The following is a 24,513-nucleotide window of genomic DNA, read 5'->3' as shown; positions in this document are numbered from 1 at the left end:
AGTGATGTCTCCGCAGTTCCCTCGACATCTCTTCTTGAAACCTTCCAGCCTTGGCATTTAACCACGCCTGTTCTACCTATGTCCACTCAATGAACACAGATTAAATGGCGAAAATCTCAATATTTTCTGAATCTTGAAAAACAAATCCTTAGCTCTAGAGCTGAAAGGATGCTATTTGAGTGTAATGAGCAACGCTCTGCCTACACCATGGCCACACGCTGGCAGTGAACTGCTGGAATGTGTCCACTGTTCCAGACTGTCACTCACCCTGAATTCCTTGAACCCAACTCACTGTCCTTCCTTGAACCCAACTCACTGTCCTTCCTTCATAAAGATCAAGTGACTGGAGGTCTCCCCATGGCACCCAGCAACCTGACAGTGACAGGGATCTACACTCCAAAGTATTTGCAGGAAAAGAGCCTTCACTGTGATGCCAGACTGCCCAAATCTCAATGCTCTCACTTCCTAACTGTGCAGCCTCGTACAAAGAGCTTAAACCTGCAGGTGTCCTTATCTGTAAAATGGGGATAATCAGAGCACTTGCCTCAGAGTTTGCTGTGAGGATGAAGTCAGTTAACTTGCATCTAGAAGAGCACTGGCACGTGGAGGCACTCAGCAACATTAGCTATTATCTGACCAACTGAAAAGGAAGAAATAGTGAATTCCAAATCTCCAATTCCAGGAAGAGCTTGAAGTGGCCCCATGGCCAAGGGTAACTTCCAGGGAATTAGAAGAGACACCCGTCCAGTTAGGAAAGGCGGACGTCTCACATGGCTTCCCTTTACCAACTGCTCTGAGTGGTAACACCTCAACCTCCAATATCCAGCACCTTCTACAGTGTGACCACAAGGTATGCGTCCAGGTTAATCTCCCACTAGCTCCCCAAATGAACCTTGTTCTTTCATTGGACTAAAACTTAATCCTCTGCCTGCACACGCCCTGTCCTCTTCTACATTTGGGCCATCACCCTGGACTCCGCCCTCTTCCACTTTAAGTACTCCAACATGTCACAATCCCACATCCCTTCCAAATCCTGCTGGCATATAAATCACTTTCTTTAATGCCTCCTGTACCGTTCAACCTTTTTTATGAAGCTGAATCCTCACTACCCTTTGTAAATTCTGTAAATGCCTTCTCCCACTAGAATGAATGTGTGCCGGCTACCTTTCTGGTTTTTTTTACATATCCCAAAGTGTTTAGCACAGTATCTTGCATATAGAAGATGCCCAATGTTCACTAAATGGGAGGGCCTGTCTCAATTCATTACCCCATCCTACCCCACGTACCTCGATAATGATTGAAATCTAAAAGACTTGAATTCTTAATTCTCAGCTAGATCCAGACTTAAAGTGAGACCTCTTGCTTTGAAACTCGACAAGTCTACCGGTCTAAAACAAGTCCTTTAACAGAAGGAAGACCTTGCCTTAAATTAAAATACAATATACTTTATAAGCTCTTTATCCTTTGCATGTTAAGAAGCTCTAGGGGTTTGACAGGAAAGTGTCTATTGATAGGAGAGTGTCTTTGAAAATTAGATTGTAAATTATAATATATATTTATAACAACTATACCATCTGTGTGATCAGCTGATAGACACACGAAATGCTGTTCAAATAGCAGTTCAAATGTCAAGTAGACATTTGTTGATTCTAGATGTTAGTCTCCATACTAACTTTCTACCTTCTAAATAAATGCCATGATCATCCCCTAATTTCTGATTGTTTGGATCTTTTTTTTAGCAATATGATATTTTAAGGAGATATAAATAAGCTTTACCAACCATCAAATAAACTACATTCTATTTTTATATGGCAACAGATTCATATCTTTAAAAATATATTTTATTAAATAATCTACTTGGAGAATAATTACAAAAGCTTTAAACAATAATTCCAAGTAGTGAAAGGCAGTTTCCTTTAAAAGAAAAAAAAAAAAAAAAGACCAAACAGTCCATAATATGTTTTGCTGCTTTATACACAGGAATGATTTATTTTACAAACTAGTCAGTTGCAACATTAGCCTGTAAAAATCAAAAACATTTTTTATCATGTCTCAAAGGCAAAGTTAACTCTATAACGATATGCTTTCACATTAACCAGTATGACAAACCATAAGAAACTTAACGCCATAACAGTTCAAAATAAAATGTACAGAACAGGCACTTTGAAGTCAGCTATTGTGTGTAACTCTCACAGTTAATGTTATGTGTACACATCTCATATTTCATCAAAGGTTATCAACCAATGAAGCAAATATTCCTTTGATGCAGAAGCACAAACACATTTAGGTTCCAAACACCATGTTCTGGTTATAATACATGCAAGACAGACCCTAAATTAGAAAAATCTTCTGAAAGAAAATGAAGAAAAACAAAAAGCCAGGAATGAAAGCATTTACAAGCACTTGAATAAGGCCTTTAAGTGTTAAATCAGTGTTTTTTAAACCCCTTCATTCTCAGGTAAGGGATTAAGAGGCCGAGAGAGAGATCGTCTGCGAGGGTGAGGATACTGGAGGCTGGCAGTGTCAGCATCGCAAGAGTGCTCTATCAGAGGAGGAGGAGGAGGAGGAGGAGGAAGGAGCTGGGCATAACTGGACCATCTCGATCCAGCCCGTGGGGAATCCAGAGGGGGAAAGAAATACCTGAAACAATGAAGACAGGAACAAAACACCAAAACAAAACAAAAACAACAGAAAAAAAAAAAAAAAAGAAAAAACAGAAGAAAAAGAGAAAAGTAGTAAATACAAAGAGAACCAAAGAGGAAAAAACACATGCTAGAAAAAAAAGCTTTACTATATTCATGCCAAAACTAACGGAACATAATAGCAAAATCAAGACCCTTACTCAAATCAGGCTCACTTAAGCAAGTATAGAAACTTGAAAAAAGAAATACAATCTGTTAAACTTAAAATGTTAAAAAAAATTATCAGTATGAATGTTACAAAAAAGACATTAATTTTATAATTTAAAACATTTTCTAGTCTCTCAGAAACATATTGATGCTCTCCTGTAATTTACAAATCAAATAAGCTTTTTCTTTAAGCAACACTTCACTTGTAGCAGCAGCACATTTTTTAGTGCATACATGATACTGAGGACCAATTCAGATAGACTTTCACATAGTATGGCCAGCTATTGCAACATACTTTTGAAGAAACACAATCTTTGAATGTACTTAGATGTTTTTCTGCAAAAAGACTAGTACAAAATTTTGATAAGTAAAAGGGCTCAAAAATATGTCCTATTGTTATTCTTCTGCCATTTTAAAACTTACCCGTAATACTTTAGCATTTTCTCAAAAAAAGATTTATAGCTTTGTTATCAGAGGATATGAACTAAATGAAGCAGCCAACAAAATTAAGAAAATCCTGGGACATGGAATGTGGAGGTTAACATGCATGCACAATTTTAGCAGAGTTTTATCTGCTTCTTATACTATGTTTCCAAATTTTGACTTGAAGGAAACCTTAAGCCATGAAATCACACCATAAAAATATACAAGCACATATTAGAAACATTTATCTCTTTAGTGAATATGAACTGAAAACTTACAAAGATGTTTTCATTTTACTTCTAAATTATAAATGAAGCAATACCAAATGCTTGGCTACAAACTGTACAGTCAAGTTACTTTCACTACTACTTCTCTCACTCCTTCACTAATACTTTTTAAACATTACAAAGAAATAACAGAGTTGTACTGAATAATATCATGTATAAACCAATTCTACAAAAGGTAAACAAATTAGCACTCAAAACAATCTTTATGAAAAATATTCAATCTTCAAATTAAAATTATAAAAATTCATTTTAGCTTACTGTTTTAGAAAATAAAAGACATAAGTCTATATATAGTCTCCAGATGGAATAAAGTGATACCTTCCCTCCTCCCAACTAGCAATGAGGATGGTAACAATCCTTTAATTTTAAAACCCATGTTCATTTCAGAAACATTTCAAAAAATTGTTTTGGTGACAATGTCTCAACAAAAAGCCTCTCCATTTATATTTCAAAAGTTTCAAATAATGTCAATAAACTGGCTAGCACAAAAAAAATGATATACACTGTATTTTTAAAGGCCTTTTGGACTGCGTTTAGTAGTAAGCAGGCTGTTGGTGTATCTTGGGAGAGGTCAAACGGCGCTGGGGAAGGGGAAAAGGAGCTTGCTTCCCATTCCTGTGTGCATGCAACAAGCAGCAAAACAGCAAAGTTACTCCAGTTAGCTGGTACTCAGCTGTGCTTTCTGTTAAAGGACATAATACAAATGGAGAAGGGAAAATGCATCACAGATCTAACACACATGGTTATTGGCACAATAAGAACACATCAAAACTTCAAAGCTCTTTACAAAAGAAAATGTGCAGTACAGGCAGCAACCAAAAACCAGATTTATTTAAAAAAGAATTAACACTAGTATCTTTGCTTCATGAAATAATCTTTATAATCTGATATCTTCTATGGTGACCTGAAGTTGTTTTCATGCAAATACTTAAAAATCAAAAAGCAGGACTCCTTTATAAAAATATAACAATACAAAAATAGTTGAGGAGGGCTTCCCTGGTGGTGCAGTGGTTGAGAGTCTGCCTGCCGATGCAGGGGACACAGGTTCGTGCCCTGGTCCGGGAAGATCCCACATGCTGCGGAGCAGCTGGGCCCGTGAGCCATGGCCGCTGAGCCTGTGCGTCCGGAGCCTGTGCTCCGCAACGGGAAAGGCCACAACAGTGAGAGGCCCGCATATCGCAAAAAAAAAAAAAAAGTTGAGGATATTTAAAATACAATTCTCTTCTTTCATTTAAATTGACAACAGGACAACCACGTGACAGTTTGTTAAGGCTGTGCTTTGAAGTTTCCTAAATAGTATTCCAAATTATTCACAAAGGCATATTAAAATAATTTTACCTTACAAATTCACAATTGAAATTTGAATATGAAAACAAAAGGACAACTCTTTAGATAACATTAAACATTCTTTGAGAATCTAAAATATACTAAAAATTCTAAAAATCAAGAACTCAGAATTTACCATATCCTCTTACAATCTCCATGAAAATTTTAAACACACACACAAAAAACATTTAATTTACTCACTTTTACAAAGCCTTAGTTCGTGTGTTTTATTTAAAATTTCAGTTTAACCTGACTCAAAGGCCACCCTACCAGCACTAGCAACACTAATGCTCATCTGGGACTACGATCCTCAGTACTGTCCCAAACTTCCTCTTCATCTCATTACTTCAAAGTTATATATGTTTCTGGAAGACCACTAAATTTCAGCATATAATTGAGTTTGTTTAACGGCCTCAGAACCTACCTGTAAATATTATGACCAAGTAATAAGCCAAATACAGAGCTACCAAAGTGCCTCCTTCTCTTCTAGTGCCACAATTACGTGTGAATTTCTTGATTCAATCTTAAAACCCATGAAATAACACACCTTCAGTATGGCTACCAGAATGATTTAAAAAGAAGATAATTTCTAGTTTTCTTACAAAACAGCCTACCTGCCAGCAGAAGATCCATTTAATGAATTCTGAAGATTTGGTATATTTGAACCTAGAGAAGGATTTGAGTTTCCCTGCTGAGAGCTCCCATTGACAGGGCTCCCATTACCTTTCAGAATACCAGTACACTTCCAGTTGTCCATATAATTAGCTGAAAGGAAAATGGTCAAACTCATTAACATGACTAATACCTATGTTCCAGGGCACAAATCTACAATTAAAGAAATAAAAGAGACCTACAGGCTACATATCTCTCAGGATAAATGGTAAAGACATTTTTTTAAATGAAACACATATATCTCAATTTTAACAATTATTTTTTGAAGTTTTTAAAGAAATACTAATTTAAAAACAAAGCTCTCACCACCCATTTCCTTTCCTTACTAGATAAATATTAACAGAGACAATTCTCTAAGCTACCACATTATTACATTAAGTTAATATCAAAATAAAATTCTGTCTTCATTATAATGAATTTCAGTTCTGATGTGTGGGTAACGGAGTCACCTTCTCGGTTAAGCGAGTACAAGTCAAGTCCTCATGGATGTAGGTAACAGAACCTCTGGGGTTTGAGTGGCTTATCCAACTTGGCCTAATTGTTTGGATGCAAAACTGGTCACTGCAGACACTGAGCTCAGGAAGTCCAAGTTAGGCAGGACAGGGCAGCAAAGACCCTGAGGAAAGGGACACCTGGGCTGGTTCTACCACAGCCTAAAGCTGACCATAGGAGACTCAGCCAAACTGCAGTTTGGGAACAGTAACTCCTCAGCGGAAATAAACGAAGCTGTAACTTCGAATCCTAAAGATGGGACGCCACCGACTGGAGTGGTACACAGAGCCAGTGGATAAACATCCATGGAGAAGTGCAGACCACGCCACAGCACCCACAGTCTGTGTCGACCATCCAGACCACCTTCTCTGCTTGGCATTTGTAAGAAACTTTTAGAATCAGTGGCCTCAAGATTCTCTAACTTTTGGGAGCTGTAGAGAAGAAGTGGGGAAGATACTGGATTTTTCTTCTCTTAAGGGCTTGTTGGCTAAAGCAACTGTTTAATCAAATAAGAGATGACTATATCCTGAGTTTGTAGAGAAGTCCCACAAGTTACACACATAGCAAATGGTATCTTTGGAGGTAGTGTATATTCTGTTACAGTTAGTTTTACTTTGTTCCACATGGAAACGTAAACAATTCAATTAGTCAACTACTGCTATGAACTAGGTAAAATGACAAAGATTCAACACAATATGAGACATTAATTTAAAAGTAACTGTAGAAAGATAATTTTTTTCAAAATACTTCAGAGTTTACATTTCTAAGTGAAAATTCTAAAGTAGCATCATAAAACAATAATTCCTCCAATGAAATCTTACCTTTCCACAACCTGACACAGCCATCATCTCCTGAAGATGCCAGCACTGTCCCTGTTATATTCCAACTCACTCGCCAGACCTGAGAATTATGATTATCAAACTGAGCCACTATATGGATTTCAAATTTTGTTGGCCCACCAGAGGAAGTAAGTTCTTTCCTGTTAATAAAAAAATTTTCCTGAGGAGTTCTGAGTGTACACACACACACACACACACACTCACTCACTGTTCTAAATTAAAAAATACAAACGGTCTCACATACACGCCATATCAATGTCATATCCATACCTGCCCCCCAACCTCCATAGCTTACTGAGAGATGGGCCATGTCACTTTCACTTGATTCCCCAGTACCTGGCATGATCCTACCACATAAAAGATATTAAGTGACTAAAGAGGATTTTATTCCCCCCAAAAGGTTGAGGAATAAAAGAGATGACAATGATTAATTTCAAAAGAAAAAGTAGTAGGAAGGGAAGAATAGGAGGAGAGAAGAAGGAAAAAAGAAAAAGAACAGAAACTCACAATTCCAAAGTTAAAGCTAAATAGATTATTCACAAGAATGTCTCAGTTCTAATTTAATTTTCCCTAAGTAGACTGCCACCTCTCATTCCTTCAAACATTTATAGAGTGCAATTATATTCAGAGGATCCAATTCATTTTAGTATCTGCCTAAATAAAACACAACTAAGAAAACATAAATCTCCTCTCTTGGGCTTCCCTGGTGGCGCAGTGGTTGAGAGTCCACCTGCCAATGCAGGGAACATGGGTTCGTGCCCCGGTCCGGGAAGATCCCACATGCCGCGGAGCGGCTGGGCCCATGAGCCATGGCCGCTGAGCCTGCGCGTCCAGAGCCTGTGCTCCGCAACGGGAGAGGCCACAGCAGTGAGAGGCCCGCGAACCGCCAAAAAAAAAAAAAAAAAAAAAAAAAAAAGAATCCATTCTTCAGATCACTGTTGCCTCTACACTCTCCTCCACAAATGAAAATAAGCAAGAGGTAAGAGAACTTTCAAATTAGTAATTGTTTCAAAAACTCACCTCACAGGCTTTAATGTAAAAATTCTCACGTCTTTGGTTGCTATGGCAAGAATGTGGAAAGACCGTCCCAAGTTTGGAGCAAAGGCAATATCGTGGACAGGATCTGTGACTGTCAGGAGGGTTTCAGCTTTTGCATATTTCCTAAATGATAAAACAATTTACGTTAGAATTATCAGAAATGATAATTTTAAAAATCCACATGTCTAGGTATCTCCATTTTCTCCATCTTGCTCACAATGAAGTAGTGTTTATCTCTGCAATATATAATATGTCCAGCCCCAATCCCCAGAAACTGTGAATGTGACCTATCGGAAAGGGCCTTTGCAGATACAATTAAGGATCTCAGGATGAGAGAGAAACAGACATTAGAGAAGAAGCCACGTGAAGACACAGGCAGAGATTGGAGTGATGCAGCTCAGCCACGGAACTCCTGGAGCCTCCAGAAGCTGGAAGAGACAAGGAAAGAGTCTGAAAGCAGCACAGCCCTGACAACACGTTGATTTCAGATTTCTGGCCTCCAGAACTCTGAAAAGAAACATCTCTTTTAAGCCACCAGTTTGTAGTAATTTGCTTTGACAGCCCTAGGAATGTAATATAACCTCCCAGGTTTCTTCCTTTAATTTTTTTTTAAGTTTAGCTTAAAACAGAGTAACTAAAACTTAATTAGAATGAGATCTTGATTTGTTAGCCATTAACATCTTTTTTAAGAAAAAGGGTACCTGAATTCCCTAAAATTTGAGTGTAAAGAAAAAAGTTAAGCTGACAACAGCAAGAACTGAATTTTTTAAGTGATGATAAAGGAAGCTACAACAAAGTCTATTTCCACACCTCGGGAGTGTTAAACTACCATCTGATCCTGTTATTCTCCAACGGAGAAGTCTTTCAATGGCTTCACATTACCCTTAAGATAAAAATTAAACGTTGAACAGTAGGTCTTGCAGGTATAAGCCTTCCAGATTTCTCATCACACTCCCTTTTACCTATTATGTTCCAAACACAGTGAAAATATATTGGCTCTCTCTCAACACATGCAGTTTTCTCCATCTGGAATGTTTTGCCCTCTTTGTCTGGCTAACTTCTACTCATTCTATGGGTCTCCGTTTTTTTTTGTTTTTTTTTTGCGATACGCGGGCCTCTCACTGTTGTGGCCTCTCCTGTTGCAGAGCACAGGCTCCAGACGCACAGGCTCAGCGGCCATGGCTCATGGGCTCAGCCACTCCGCGGCATGTGGGATCCTCCCGGACCGGGGCACAAACCCATGTCCCCTGCATCGGCAGGCGGACTCTCAACCACTGTGCCACCAGGGAAGCCCTATGGGTCTCCTTTTGAATGAATCTTCCTGGCCCCCTCCCCCTAGGCATAATCTCTGAACATCCTGATTCTCCCAGTTTATAAAATTTATCACCATTTTTCACCTTTTTTTTTGTTTGTTTGTTTTCCCTTCATGATGGTACATACTGGGAGATCAATTACCTTTTCCTCTACACCACTCAATTTTATATTACCAGAGCAGAGAACTTAGCGTATCATAGGAAATCAGTAAATATGTGACAAATAATGCGTAACTGTGTTAATGAATAAAGAAATAACATTTTAAAAAATTAAATGCAATTCAGAACAATAACTTAACCAAAGCAGTACTGACCTGGTGTTTTCATTATATTCGAAAATCTGAACCTTGGCCATTGCGTTTGGGCTGCTGTCATCACTTCCTACAGCGATCATGGGGGAATGAGCACGAGAGCTAGAAAGGAAAAGTAAAAGATATTTTACATAATTATAAAGTTAATGCACATTTAGTTCAGAGAATTAAAAATGCATTCAGCAGCCATGCAACCCACCAGTCAGCGTGTCACTGCGGACCAGACCCCTGCCACGCCTGGCACCACACACCCAGGAGGGGTACCCCTGAGTTCTCAGCCTGGGGACTGAGGACACTGGGCTTTCACCTTGTTTTTAACCACATTTTCTTATGGCTTAGAAAGTAGTCCTTTTCCCAAAACAAAAGGCTTCAAGCAGTCAATAGATTTTTTTTTTTTTTTTTTAAAGACACTTAAGAGGCGTTAGAATTTTTCTTTCTAAAAGTTCTGGTCATTAACTATAGAATGAAAAGTAATTTTACGGTGACCAAATTCATGGCAAAAAGATTTTTATGTGCTTCGTACAAAAAGAACCCCACCCCGATGGAGAAGGAAAAGTAGAAAAAGACCACCCTCAGGAAGGCATGCCTGTCATTCTCTAGTATCCAGACTCATTCGTGGTCAACTGCGTTTTGACAAAGGCAAAAGATAAGCTATTAAGAGAGTGAACTCTACTGAGGTTGACTCTAGGTTGAATCTTTTTTTTTCATTTCTATGTCTAATGTCCTAGATATTGATTTCCTTTGCCTCCCCCATCCAGATTAAGTAATACCTCTATGAACATGACATAGAGGTATTGTTTAACCTTTGATCTTGATATTGTGATCTGCCAATTTCATAAAGCTGAAAACAAAATGCGATAATTTTAAAAAAAAGGTTTAGGTGTTTATTACTAAAGCATCTGATAACGACATCACCTAATATAAGGAAAAAACCAGGTAGGGACATCCCTGGCAGTCCAGTGGTTAAGAATCTACCTTCCAATGCAGGGGACACAGGTTCGATCCCTGGTCGGGGAACTAAGATCCCACATGCCTTGGGGCAACTAGCCCACGTGCTCTGGAGCCTGCACGCCACAATTAGAGAGAAGCCCAAGTGCTGCAACTAAGACCTGAAGCGGCCACAAATAAACAAACATTTTTTTTAATTAAAAAAAAAAAAAAGAAAAATACCAGGTAAACTACAAAGTGCTATAGTAATAAAATAAAATTACAAGTTACTTACTATAATTCTTAGCTATTCAAAGGGATGTAAATTATAGTAATTTCTATATCTCACAAAATTTCTTTTTTCAATGTTCCACAAATGTATTTATTTGATCAAGGACAAGTACATTTACAGTAATATATTCTAAAATTACTGAAAATATAAATTTTTAAAATATTCTAAAAAATAAATTGTGAAACATCCAGACAACAACCTGAATTGAGGATTACCTCATTTATATATCCATAAATAAGATGATCACATTTAAACCATTTTCCAAATATGACTCATAATTAAACAGTGAGCAAAACCATCCAACTCTCTGACTGAATACAGGAGACTGATCACCTGCATCTCCTTCCTACGCCTCCATGGAAATGATGAAAAAATAACACTGTAACAGTGCAGAAATCAGAATGTGCCATCAGAAATCATGAAATCTGGAGGATTCCAGGAAGCAAAAGGAGATCAGACAGTTAAAATGCTAAGGGAAAAAGAGCTCAACAACTATCATTAAGGAGGAAATTCTAGCAGCTCCAACCTCTAATCAATAAGTAAATAACAAATCAATCAATCAACCAATAGTAATGAGTAATGGGGCAATCATGAATTGATTCATTTAATAATCTGCAATCAGAAGACGCCCATGGCTGGCAGCTAGGCTAAATAAAATCTGAGAAGGATCCTAGTGAGATGATTAGAACTTATGAGGAGAGATATGAACTTGAAATAAAGTAGCACTGCAAAGCCGGCAGGGAGAGGGACAAGAACGAAGAAAATACATTAAAGTGCTCTATCCCCCAAGTCAAAACCTGACTTTGGCAATTTGGGGGTAATGCCCACCTGCCAGCTCCCTCTTGGTCGCCCTACAAGGAAACCCTGCCAAACCACTCCACCTACTTAGTCAAAACTCAGCCAACCCCCTAAGTAAGAGAATGAGCTGTTAAGAAAACAGAGCATTTAACAGGAGAAAAATACCAACACCAGTTCTCTCTAGCAGCCATCACAGTCTCCTGTTCACAAATACATGAGCAAAGACTAACATGCACTTGAGAAAAAGAAGGAGTGTGACAGTTAAAGACCAAGGCATACAAACAGTTCTTTGAGGAAATAGATCTTTGAGAAAATATAAAACAGCCTACAGTCCACATCATATGCAGATTCTACATTTGTAAACTGACCTACTTGCTAAAATTTATTTGCAAAACCAAAAATCCACTACTTGGGGCATTCATGGGCCTTCCTGTTTCAGCTTTATGCTGAAAACCAGTGTCTGCTTTGCACTCTATTTACCATCATGTTTTCTGCATTTTTGTTCTTTGTGTTGATGATTTCACTGTTTAAAATGGCCCCCAAGCTTCCCTGCTGGCGCAGTGGTTGGGAGTCCGCCTGCCGATGCAGGGGACACAGGTTCATGCCCCGGTCTGGGGGGATCCCACGTGCCACGGAACGGCTGGCCCACGGGCCGTGGCCGCTGGGCCTGCGCGTCTGGAGCCTGTGCTCCGCAAATGGAGAGGCCACAGCGGTGAGAGGCCCGTGTACCGCAAAAAAAAAAAATGGCCCCCAAGCGCAGTGCTGACGTGCTGCCTTGTGTTCCTAAGTTTAGCAAGAAGGTCATGATGTTCCTTATGGAGAAAATACCTGTGTTAGATAAAAGCTGCATTCAGGTATGAGTTAGTGTTGTTGGCTGAGTTCAACGTTAATGAATATATGCTAAATAAGGTGGCTTTAGACAGAAAGACACATAAAACAAGGTTAAGTACTGATCAGTTAACAAAAATGTGATCAGAGGCTGGTAGCACCTAATCCTGTATTTCCCCTGGGAGGGGTGGCTCAGTATTAGCTAATTCAGTGTTGCAGCAACTTGATAGAACATAACTACTGCAAAAAAGGAGACTTGACTGTAAATCAAAAAACATAAAATTTTTTAAAATTTTAATTAGGATCCTCAGAGAAATGCTGTATCCATGTAACAAAAACTGACAGGCATAAAAAAGGAGTTATCAGAGAAAAAGAAAGACTTCTTAGCAATTAAAAATGACTGCCACTCCCCCCAACCCCCAACATCAGTGGATGGTATAAAATGTACACCTGAAGAACAAGTTGGAGATCTGGAAGACAGAGTAGTAAATCTCCAAACAATTTTAAAGGAATAGAGAGTAAATCCAAGAATAATCAAAGATGAATTCCAGAAGCACAGAATTGAGAAAACAGAAGGATAAATTATCAAAGAATCCTAAAATATCCCCAATCTGAGACAAGGACCTTCACCTTAAAAGGGACCACTAAGCATCAAGCAGGATGAATCCAAAAAGACCAACATCTAATAGTGTATGTCTGGATTTACTTAAAAATAATCCAGTTTTTTTTGTTCTGTTTTGTTTGTGAAGGTGGGGAGGCATATACAGATTAAACAAGAGTAGCTTTGAATTACTGTAGCTGGGTGATGGATATTTGAGGCTCTGCCTATTATATACTTTTAGTATATTTGAAATCTTCCCTAACAGAAAAATGTTTTAAAAGAAAAAACACCTGGAAACATCCTGGTATATAAATTTTAGAATTCTACTACCTTAAACCATACAAAGCAATTCCAGGAGTTTTAATGACTCAAGTGTGAAAGGCAAAACCAAAAACCTTTCAGAATACACTTGACAACATCAAGGTGGGGAATTTTTCAAATAAAAAAACAAAAAGCACTATAACAAATATAGAAAGACTGTTAAGTGTGGCTATATTAAAATTCAGAACTTTCTGCAGACTATCAAAAGTCATGATAGTGTCAAAATGACAAACCACAAACTCGGAGAATATACTTGCAACTCAAAGTAGTAAGGCAAAATCCTAAAATCTTCCAGAAAGACTAGTCTTCCTACAAAAGATCCAGTATCAGACTGACCTCAGACATCTCACCACCTAAAGTTTAAAAGATTCAAGAATAGTAATTTGAAATTCTTACATTTGGAACTTTGGCCGAAGTTCTAAAACTAGTCAAACTATAATTAAGCATGGAGAAAAATTAAGACATTTCTGGGTATGCCAGAATTCAGAAAGTTTGCCATCCATCCCATATAGGAAAAAAAGTTACTTTAAGAGGTATGCGACCAAAATGAAAACAAAAAATCCAAAGGCAACTCGTGATATGAAAATTGTGACAGCCAAGTATAACCCAAAAGTAAAGGAATCAGTAAAGAGAAAGGAGCACCCATCAGGAGTTAATGCCATATTATTCTGTGTGAACGAAAGTTTTCATGAAACAGATTACATTTATGTCTGTAATGAATATTTACATAATCTAGTCATAAATTTGGTTGCTACTTAATATTTAGAATCAACTTGTAGTCAAAAGATAAAGTACTTATATGTGTACTTAACACATATAACTTAATATTATTAAATGTTTACAAAACATAAATACAAACATTGTAAATCTTGTCACTGTATAAGCAATATAACAAAATATTAGGAAATGGGAGGGTGAATGTGTGGTAGAAGCAAAAAAAAGCTGATTTCCCCTTTTTTAAAAGAGAGGAGGTGAGTCAATATATAGTCTAAAAATTGATAAATCACTAGAGAAATAAATATTTGAAATTAAGATAATTACCAATACAACTAAACAACTATTAACACTTCCACAAATAAAATACCTTGTCATACCTTCACAAGTGGAAAGCTTTGTAAATGTGCTGAAGTCATCTTTCACAGAATGAGTATAAATACTGTCTAAAGATAACACAGCAAGAACCAAAGGTATAAATAAATCATTTAAAAATAAAATAGTGACTACCAGAATTAAAATCTAAAAACAAAACTACTAACAGCATTTGTTTTTAGGGAGTAAGGGAACTTTTACCTCTCATTTTGTACTCTTCTAGATTATTTGAATTTTTTTATCAGGTGACTCATTACTCTTTTAATTTTAAAAAGTTTAATAAAAATCAACTATGATACAGTCTTAGAATCACACTCTATACAGCAGTTAAAGGAGTAAGGAAGAACTAGTTATACTAACACATGGGAAAATGCCCATGATGTATCTGTAAGTGAAAAAGGCAAATTGCATGAAAGGAAAATGTTATGTCTAAACATGTCTGTGTGTTTTGTGTCCACTTGTACATGATAGCATATACCTGTATTTGCATATATTTGTGTGTTTATAAACACACAAATTAAATATTTGTTATTAAATATTTATTTTATATACATGGAAAAAGTCCAGAAGGCGCACCAGAATATTTACAGTGGTTGGCTTCTTCTGTGGGGTAGAAATAGGGGTATAAGACACATGACAGGGTGGAGAAAGGAGAATTTTTATTCTACATAATATACATTTTTAAAAATAATGAACAAGACTACTTAAGAAAAGCATTTTCAAAAAAATACACCATCTGATGCTAAGTGTAATAATTACTAGGCTTATATCACCAGAGGATTGCTGTGTAAGCATACCTTGAAGGGTTCCAAGAAATACAACTACAGCTTAGCTTGCATGAGATCTCATGTTGCAGAGACCACTGGCTGAGATTCATGACGTCTGGTGCCTCGTAGATTCTGACTATACCATCTGCTGAGCAGGTTGCTAACATAAGACCCATATGCTTAGGAGCAAATTTCACGTCGGTAACGGATGTTCTGCTGTCCACTAGCGTTGTCCTCTTGACCTGAAAAAAAATTAACAATTTAAATTAAATACAGGGACTTCCCTGGTGGCGCAGTGGATAAGAACACACCTGCCAATGCAGGGGATACAGGTTCGATCCCTAGTCTGGGAAGATCCCACATGCCGCGGAGCAACTAAGCCTGCACACCACAAGGAAGAGTAGCCCTGCTCGCCACAACTAGAGAAAGCCCTCGCGCAGCAACAAAGACCCAACACAGCCAAAAATTTTAAAAAATTAAATTACATATTAAAATAAATAAATTAATTAAATACAAAAAAAAAAAGGATGGCAGAGTGGAAAGAACACAGGCTCTGAAATCACACAGAACTCCTCTGCCACTTACTAGGTATATAACCTTGAATAAGATATTCAAAACCTGTGTGGGCCTCAATTTCCTCCAAAGCACTTAACAAAATACCACATACACAGCTAGCAATCAGTAACAAACCAGTGACCTATAATCAACTACTCCCTCTATGGCAGAAGAAAGAAGGCCTTACGAAGTCTAACTTTATTAAATTAGGTTAAGTACTCTCTTCTTAAGCAGATAGGTCAATAAACCAGAAAATGTTAGAATTTTCACATGAGCAGTTTTGTCATACAAAGCAGGCCGCAAAGTAAAAGAATTAAGATTCTTTAACAGCAGAATGGAGGGTGTGAAACTTCTTCCATCAAATATAAGTGTTAGTCCTACTCAGACCGCTACCATCCACTTTTAAAAGAAGGCATGTAGTAGAGACCAAGCGAATGGTACGAAGCTGGCATTCTGGTAATTAGAGAATCCCAGCATAGCATGTACCAGTTACTGTCTGGCACCTAGATGAGATGATTTTTGACTGAAAATGTCAATAAAATTTAGAAATCAAGAGTTTACTGTCTATGGTTACTAAAATATATCTTAAGGTGTCTGAATATCAAAAGAATATCAAACTTCAAAGATAGCAGAGCATCTTTGCAAACTTTTGTCTAAAAACACCACTGAATAATTAATAACACAAATGCTGAAATATTAAATGTATTAATGACAGTGGATTTAACTAAAGACAAATAATTAAGTTCGAAGAAAAATCCTTTCTATGCCACCACTCCTAAACCCAACCTATAGGATGCTAACTGATCCATCTCAGACTGACTGCTAGAAAAATCCTTTCTATTCAAGAAATGTCTCTGCTCCCCTGCCCTTAAGCAACTGTTTGCCTGAGGAAGGCCCCGGTGCAAAGGCAATGAGGCCAACCCCTCCCATCATTTAAAAAAAAAAAATGTCAAACAATATGAATAGTATGCAAGCTACAAACCTACAGTAATTAAAACAATTTGTTATGGCCTAAGAATAGACAGACACCAATGGAATAGAGTCCAGAAATAAACTCTCCATATATGGTCACTTGATTTTCAACAAGGATGTCAAAATCATTCAATGGGGAAAAGGCAATCTTTTCAATAAAAGGTGTTAGAAAACTGGATATTGACATGTAAAAGAATGAAGTTAGATACTTACCTTATACCGTGTACAAACATTAACTCAATATGAATCAAAGACCTAAACATGAGAACTAAAACCACAACACTCTTAAAAGAAAACTTTGGGGAAAAGTCTCCATTACAATGAATTTGTCTATGATTTATGATACCAAAAACACAAGGAAACAAAAGAAAAAAATAAACTGGACTTCATGAAAATTTTGTGCACCTACGGACACTAGCAAGAGAGTGAAAAGGCAAATCACAGAATGGGAGGAAATATTTGGAAATCATATATCTCTTAAGGAATTAATATCCAGAATACTTAAAGAACCACTACCTACAACTCAACAACAAAAAAATGGGCAAAGGACTTGAAGAGACATTTCCCTAAAGAAGTAAAAGTTTCTGGTAACAATTCCAATTCCGGTGGGGGTGGGGAGGTAGAGGCTGTTCCCCACATAATTCTGACACCAGCAGGGTGTCCAAGGAGAATTCAACTCAATTTTGACACTAACTACCCGGAGATAGCGTCAGATTCCACGAGCTCAGAGTTCAGTCCCACAAGACCACCCTTCTTCAGATGCCAGTCGAAAACCCAGGTTGTTATCTGTGCTTCTGACTGACTGGTGTAACTCAGGGACAGTCACATGGAAGAGACGCACAGGCTGGGGACAGGTACGCACAGGCTGGGGACAGGTACCCAAGGCTGGGGACAGGTGTGGAGCTTCCACGCCCCCTCCAGGCACCACTCTCCCCAAATCTCCAGGTGTTCACCAGCCCAGAAGCCTCCGAACCCTGTCCTCTAGAGAAGGGGTCCCCAACCCCTGGGCCATGGACCAGTCCCGGTCTGTGGCCTGTTAGGAACCGGGGCACACAGCAGGAGGTGAGCAGCAGGCAAGCAAGTGAAGTTTCGTCTGTATTTACAACCACTCTCCGTTGCTCACATTACCACCTGAGCTCCGCCTCCTGTCAGCATTATGCTGAGTTGTATAATTATTTCATTATTTTATTATTACAATGTAATAGTAATAGAAATAAAGTGCACAACAAATGTAACGTGCTTGAATCATCCCGAAACCATCCCCCTTTGCCCTCCCCGTGGAAAAACCGTCTTCCACGAAACGGGTCCCTGGTGCCAAAAAGGTTGAGGACAGCTGCTATAGGGGTTTTATGGAGACATCATTACACAGGCGTGAATGACTACCTCATTGGCTATTGGTGACTACATCAATCCCCAGGGCCTCTCTCCTCCCTGGAGGTCAGGGCGGGTGGGACTGAAAATCTTACCACCCCGAAATGTTCTTGGAAAGACCACTGCTCCTCGGGTGCTCATGTTCCCCACCCACCAACCCACCACTTACAAATGTCTCACCCAATGGCTCTGTCCACGCAGTTTATCATTTGATTCTCCTACTATTTCTTCCCAGACAGCAGCTGTTCGGTCAAAAGAACAGGAAGCCAAAACCTGTCCAAATTCAGGATGGGCCCATGTCACACGCCACACAGATCCACTATGTGTCTGAGGAATTAAAAAAGCAAAAAATGAAAAAAGCTGAGTTTAGTCACTTGAAGAAACAGAATACAGGTATTTTTACTTCAACAAAAGGAGAAAGCTATTCAATTTAACATTTAAAAAGTTAAATTCTAGGGAAGTCCCTGGTGGTCCAGTGGTTAGGACTCCACTCTTCCACTTCAGGGGGCATGGGTTTGATCCCTGGCCGGGGAACTAAGAGCCCACATGCTGTGCAGCGCAGCCAAAAAAAAGTTCAATTCTAGCACTTTTAACGTTTAGAAGATACTCTGTACTTAAGATTGCAGCCCCTCTAGAGTCAAATTCTTCTAACATTTTACTAATAAAGAAAAATCCAGCTGGATAAAGTTGACCTCTTTCCGTGCTAATGATAGTTGGAGACTTGGTTCAGAGTTTAGCCTAACAAAGCTTTTAAACAGAGATTCTATCAGTCCACTGTTTTGTTTTTTTTTACTTGCAAATTTCTTCTATAGGAAACATCCACCTGATAAATAAGAGTAATCAAAATTATATGCTTCAGGGCTTCCCTGGTGGTGCAGTGGTTGAAAGTCCGCCTGCCGATGCAGGGGACACGGGTTTGTGCCCCGGTCCAGGAAGATCCCACGTGCTGCGGAGTGGCTGGGCCCGTAAGCCATAGCCGCTGAGCCTGTGCGTCCAGAGCCTGTGCTCCGCAACAGGAGAGGCCACAACAGTGAGAGGCCCACATACCGCAAAAAAAATAAATAAATAAAATTTAAAAATTATATGCTTCAAAAGCCTGACAGTATAAGAAACCATAGCAACAAAATGCTTAAATGATTCTGATGTCTGGCTAGACAATGGACTATTCTAGGAAAAGAGGCAATGAGAACAAATATAGAGAAGTCCAAATTCTTGTATTCTGAGGAAATAATTTAAAGTTCAATAGCATTATCTTTATAGATGAAAAATGTCAAATTAGTTCAAATTAATATTATCCAACTTTTTGTTGACAAAAAAAAAAGGCAGAAAAGTCTTAAAGCATTTCACATCAACAGAATTCATTTGTGCTTTCCAGTAAAAATAATGTATGACAACAAGCACCAGTCCACCAATGATGTTTACAAAATCTCTTTCAATCTAACACTTTTATACTCAATAATCTCAGAACACTTTCATAATCCAATAATTTCTACATGGTAACAGTGTCATCATCCAATGGTAAACTTTGCACCGCCCCCCTTTTTTTTTTTGGCCGTGCCATGCGGCATGCAGGATCTTTGTTCCCGGACCAGGGATTAAACCATGCCCCCTGCAGTGGAAGCACGCAGTCTTAACCACTGGACCACCAGGGAAGTCCCTGCACCCTTTTTTTTTTTTTTTTGCGGTACGCAGGCCTCTCACCATTGTGGCCTCTCCCGCTGCGGAGCACAGGCTCCAGATGCACAGGCCCAGCGGCCACAGCTCATGGGCCCAGCCGCTCTGCGGCATGTGGGACCCTCCCGGACCGGGTCACGAACCCGCATCCCTTGCATCGGCAGGCGGACTCCCAACCACCAGGGAAGCCCCTGCACGCTTATTTTTTATCCTTTGTTCTGTCCAGTCTTTTTCATTTCACCTTTCTTATTTTTACAGGCTATTAAGTAAAAGATGCACTACGGCACTGAGATTCTGCTAAATGTTAGATTCCCAGTAAAGCACAATCTAACTAAAGAATAAGGATTGCACAAAGGTGTTCATCACAATAAAAAGGAAACAACTTAAATATCCATCAGCTAAACAAAATAGGGTATATTTGTTGTTATATTTGTTTTGTTGCTATAGTTATGTTTAAAAACAAACTAAAGTACTTATGAAACATGCTGTTAAACTAAAAAGCAAGAAATACGAGTCTCCTTTTGGAGTGATAAAAATAAGTTTTGGAACTAGACAGAGGTAGTAATTGTACAACATTGTGAACGTAATAAATGCATTCACATTTATTTGTTTACTTGAAATGGCTAATTTTACGTTGTGTGACTCTCACCTCAATTTAAAAAAAGGGGAGAGGACAAAAGATTTGAATAGACACTTCACCAAAGAAGATAAATGAATGGCAAATACGCACATGAAAACACTATCAACATAATTAATCATTAAGGGCATACAAATTGAAACCCAGTGAGACACCACTTCACACCCACTAAGATATAATCAAAAAGACAGACTGGAACCTTCATACATTGCTGGTGGAATACAAAATGGTGCAGGCACTCTGGAAAAGAGTCTGGCAGTTTTCAAGAAAGTTAAAACATACACAGCCCAGCAATTCTATTCCTACATATCTAAGAGAATCGAAAATGTTTGTCCACACAAAGACTTGTATGGCATGTTCATAACAGCATTATTCATAAGTGCCAAAAACTAAAAACAATCAAATTGTCCATCAAATAGTGAATGAATAAATAAAATGTGGCTTCATCTATACAAGGGAATACTACTCAGCATTACAAAGGATCGAACCACTGACACATGCCACAACATCAATGAACCTCAAAAACATGCTAAGGAAAGTAGGCAGAAACAAAGAACTACATACTGTAGAATTCCATTTATATGAAATGTCTAGAAAAAGTAAAACTATACAAATAGTTCAGTGGTTACTTGGGGCTTAAGAGGGAACGAGGATTGACCCCAAAAGGCACAAGGGAAACTTCAGGGTTGATGGAAGTGTTCTAAAACTAGATTATGGTTATGGTTGCATAACCGTGTAAATTTACTAACACTCGTTGAACTGTACATTTAAAATTGATGATTCTCAAGATACATAAAAATGTACCTGGGTAAAGCTATTATTTCTAAACTACAAGAAATAAAACTGTACAAAACATCACAACTATTAAAAAATATATAAAGGAAAAAGGTAAGAAATACTGAGATGCAAAAAATAATTAGGTTAGAATGATACAGAATTTCAAATTTCTTATTCTTAAATATTCTGAAGTGTATTTGTTACTTTAATAGTGAAAAAAATGTAAGTAAAAGATATAAATTTTACAATTCTCTCAAAGCTGAACAGCAAGTCAATAATGCTACTAAATAGTAAATGTTTCAATTCTTTCAAATCACTGTAAAAATAAATACTAACCTTCCAGCTAGCAGTGCAATGCCAATCCCCACTTTCACTTTTATCCCAGACCTGTAAGAAAAAAGATATTTTATACCAAGAATTCCTACAAATTAATATGAAAAACATAAACATTAGTCACTATGAGGGCAAAGGAGGGGAACATAAATTCACAAAAGAATACAATCAGTAAGTAAACATTCACTCATTCAACAAAATATTTATTGAGAAACTTGGATACGTCAGGCACTGTGCTGAGCACTGGAGTCAAGGAACATTTGCTCTACTAGTTAATGGAGACAATATCAGTTACAGTCAAGTCTGGTTACTTATAGCCATTATGTCCTAGTTATGTCCTAGAATGTCACTGTAAGCAGTAAATTGGCGAATACCAAACCACTCCTCCTGAGGAAAATACTGATAGGTGAGATTCACAGGAGCATCTGGTCACAATATATTTGTCAACCAATCGATACATAACCTTGTTTTATGTGTGTATGTTTAAAAACACCGTATTTGGTATATATTATTGATTCAATAACACTGAACTCACTGCCAACAGCATAACTCACATCTGAATGAAGCTTCCCTAACACACACTTTCTCCATAGGGCACATCACAGCCTTCTTGCTTGTGGGAACTCTATGCAGCACTACACTTGGGGACCACTTCAGACAATGGAAATCACCAAAAAAAGAACAAAAATGTGAAAAATGTGACACTAAATAGACAATGAGAAGGATGCTTGTTTACATTATGAAAGCCTGAATCATAAGGCAGAGTGTCACCTGTCCAACCTCAGCTGGGAATGCACATCCGACAACTCTATAATTTTTTTGCCACCCAGCTCATGTCAACAAACAACCATAAGCATTGATTTTGGGGTTACAAATAAATTTTAAAGAATAAGCAAATTCACAAATACAAAATTTGCAAATAATGAGGATCAACTGTATATATAACAAACAAAAACAAAACATTCAACATTACTACCAACAAAAAATACAGATTACAATAAGACATTTTAACCTGTGTTAAAAAAGTGTAATGATAAACAGTATGGTGGCTCCTCAAAAAACTTCGAATAAAAATAGAATTGCCATGTGATCCACCAATTCCACTTCTGGGTCTGCACCCCAAAGAGTTGAAAGCAGGGCCTCAAGGAGATATTTGTTCACCCACATTTATACCAGCATTATTCACAACTAAAATGTAGAAGAAACCCAACTTCACTGACAGATGAGTGATAAGTAAAATGCGGTATATGCAATATATATTTTTAGCCTTTTAAAAAAGTTTTTAAGTTTAAACATTCCCTTTTTCACAAAGGAAATTATGACATATGCTACATGTATGAACTTCAAAACATTATCCTAAGTGAAATCAGCCAGTCACAAAAAAGACAAATCCTGTAAGATCCCACTTAAATGAGGCCGCTAGAATAGCCACATTCAGAGACAGAAAGTACAAGGGTGGCTGCCAGGGGCGGGGGCCGGAGGGACCGGCTAGTTATGTTTAACGGGGACAGTGCGAAATGAGAAGGTTCTGGAGATGGAGGCAAAGATATGAACATACTTAATACCACTGAGCTGTACGCTTAAAAATGGTTAAGGTAGTAAATTCTGTTACGTGTACCTTACCACAATAAAAAATAATTAAAGAAAAAAAACTGCAATGATAATGCCCAACACGGACAACTATCACACTGATACTCTTCACCAGCAGTATTGTAACATAGTACAAACCTGCAAAAAGCTAATTTGCCAATTACTCTCAAAAACTTTTAAAATATTCACTAATTTCTCTACTGTAATAAGCCTAAGGAAATCATCCAGAAAACATAAAAAGCTGGGTTAACGAAGATTTTCACTGCAACACCACGACAGACAAAAGCTCCGTACTGGACGACCCACTAGGTCCTAGTTACTTGGAGGCTGAGTTCTACTCGGATAAGGAAACCCACTCGGTTAACGGACGCTAATTATTGCGACACTCCCACGGCGGGGCGGGCGGAGGGGCGAGTGAGAAAACCTGGGCCTCGCAACACTTGCAGCCCGGGAAGTGGATTCCGACCCGCCCGCGAGAACGTCGCGTACGGAGCAGACCGGCCGCGCGGCTCCCCCCGCCCCGGCACTTCTGTGAGGAGCGGGCGGACGGCGGGGAGGGGTCCCGGGGCCCCGCTCCGGATGGAGGGGCCGAGGTGCGCGGGGGCCGGCTCACCCCACCCACTGTGCCGGCGCCCCCGCGACCCGGGTCCCAGCCTGACCAACGAGGAGCAGTGCCATGGCGCCTGGGGCCCAGCCGGGAACAGAGTCGACCGGCCCCGCGCGTCCCGCCTCCCGCGCGGCAGGAGCGCGCACGCCGCCATGACGCACGCACGCCCCCGTGACGCACGGACGCCCCCGCAGCCGCGCGGAGGCGGCCCAGGCGGCGTTGACTCCACAATAGCTAGAAGGAGGGCGCCCGCTAGTCGGCCTGGGCTTCGGACCTCGTGTCCGCAGCGCGCCTCAAGTCGGTAAGAGTCCACTCTCCACGCGCCCCTCCGCTCGGACAGCGGGCCGCGCACGCTCCCGCCTCCTTCCGGGCTCGGCCCCGCGCGCACCTTGACGCTCTGGTCACTGGAGCAGGTGGCCATCCGCCGTCCGTGGAAGTCGAAAGACACATCGTGGATGAGATCTTTGTGGTCCGCCGCGATGCTGCGCGCCACGAACATGGCTGCGCCAGCCCCTCCCTCCTCCAACAGGACGGCGCGCGGACCTCAGCCCACCCGGACCTGGCTCCGGGGCACGCACGGCTGTACTTCCCGCGGGCCGCTCGCGCGCCCCGGCTGCGCCGCGCCCCGCCCCCCGGCCCATCATACCCTGCGAGACCCCGCCCCCGCCCCGTCATACCCCGCGCGGCCGTGGCTACTGGATTTCTTGGGGCGCCGGTCAGTCTTTTGGATGCGGCGCTGCCTGTACCCTGAGGAGAGTTAGAGGACTCTGTGACCAAGTGTGGAAATTGGGGAGAATGCGAAGGTTAAGACTGTCGTCTGTGGG

General features: G+C 39.5%; 1 protein-coding gene across 2 annotated transcripts; it reads right to left on the bottom strand.

Moving 5' to 3' along the window:
- Positions 1 to 1,956: 1,956 nt before the first annotated feature.
- Positions 1,957 to 24,289, bottom strand: SEH1L (SEH1 like nucleoporin). 2 transcript variants are annotated; one of them, XM_029224421.1, is made up of 9 exons: positions 24,078 to 24,289; positions 21,496 to 21,546; positions 18,252 to 18,398; positions 15,204 to 15,415; positions 9,554 to 9,652; positions 7,909 to 8,049; positions 6,871 to 7,028; positions 5,500 to 5,650; positions 1,957 to 4,241 (listed from the first exon to the last, which is right to left on the bottom strand). In XM_029224421.1, the coding sequence occupies exons 1-9, from the start codon at positions 24,186 to 24,188 to the stop codon at positions 4,229 to 4,231; spliced, it is 1,083 nt and encodes a 360-aa protein (XP_029080254.1). In that variant the 5' UTR covers positions 24,189 to 24,289; the 3' UTR covers positions 1,957 to 4,228. The 2 variants fall into 2 exon arrangements, with proteins under 2 accessions (XP_029080254.1, XP_029080263.1); XM_029224430.1 differs by having other exon boundaries at positions 1,957 to 2,640.
- Between the last annotated feature and the right edge of the window lie 224 nt (positions 24,290 to 24,513).

Source organism: Monodon monoceros, unplaced genomic scaffold, assembly GCF_005190385.1.
Source record: "Monodon monoceros isolate NGI ecotype Baffin Bay Population unplaced genomic scaffold, NGI_Narwhal_1 Super_Scaffold_1, whole genome shotgun sequence".
NCBI lineage: Eukaryota > Metazoa > Chordata > Mammalia > Artiodactyla > Monodontidae > Monodon > Monodon monoceros.
Note: the sequence above shows the minus strand (reverse complement) of the source record. Positions and strands in the feature narration are given on the sequence as shown.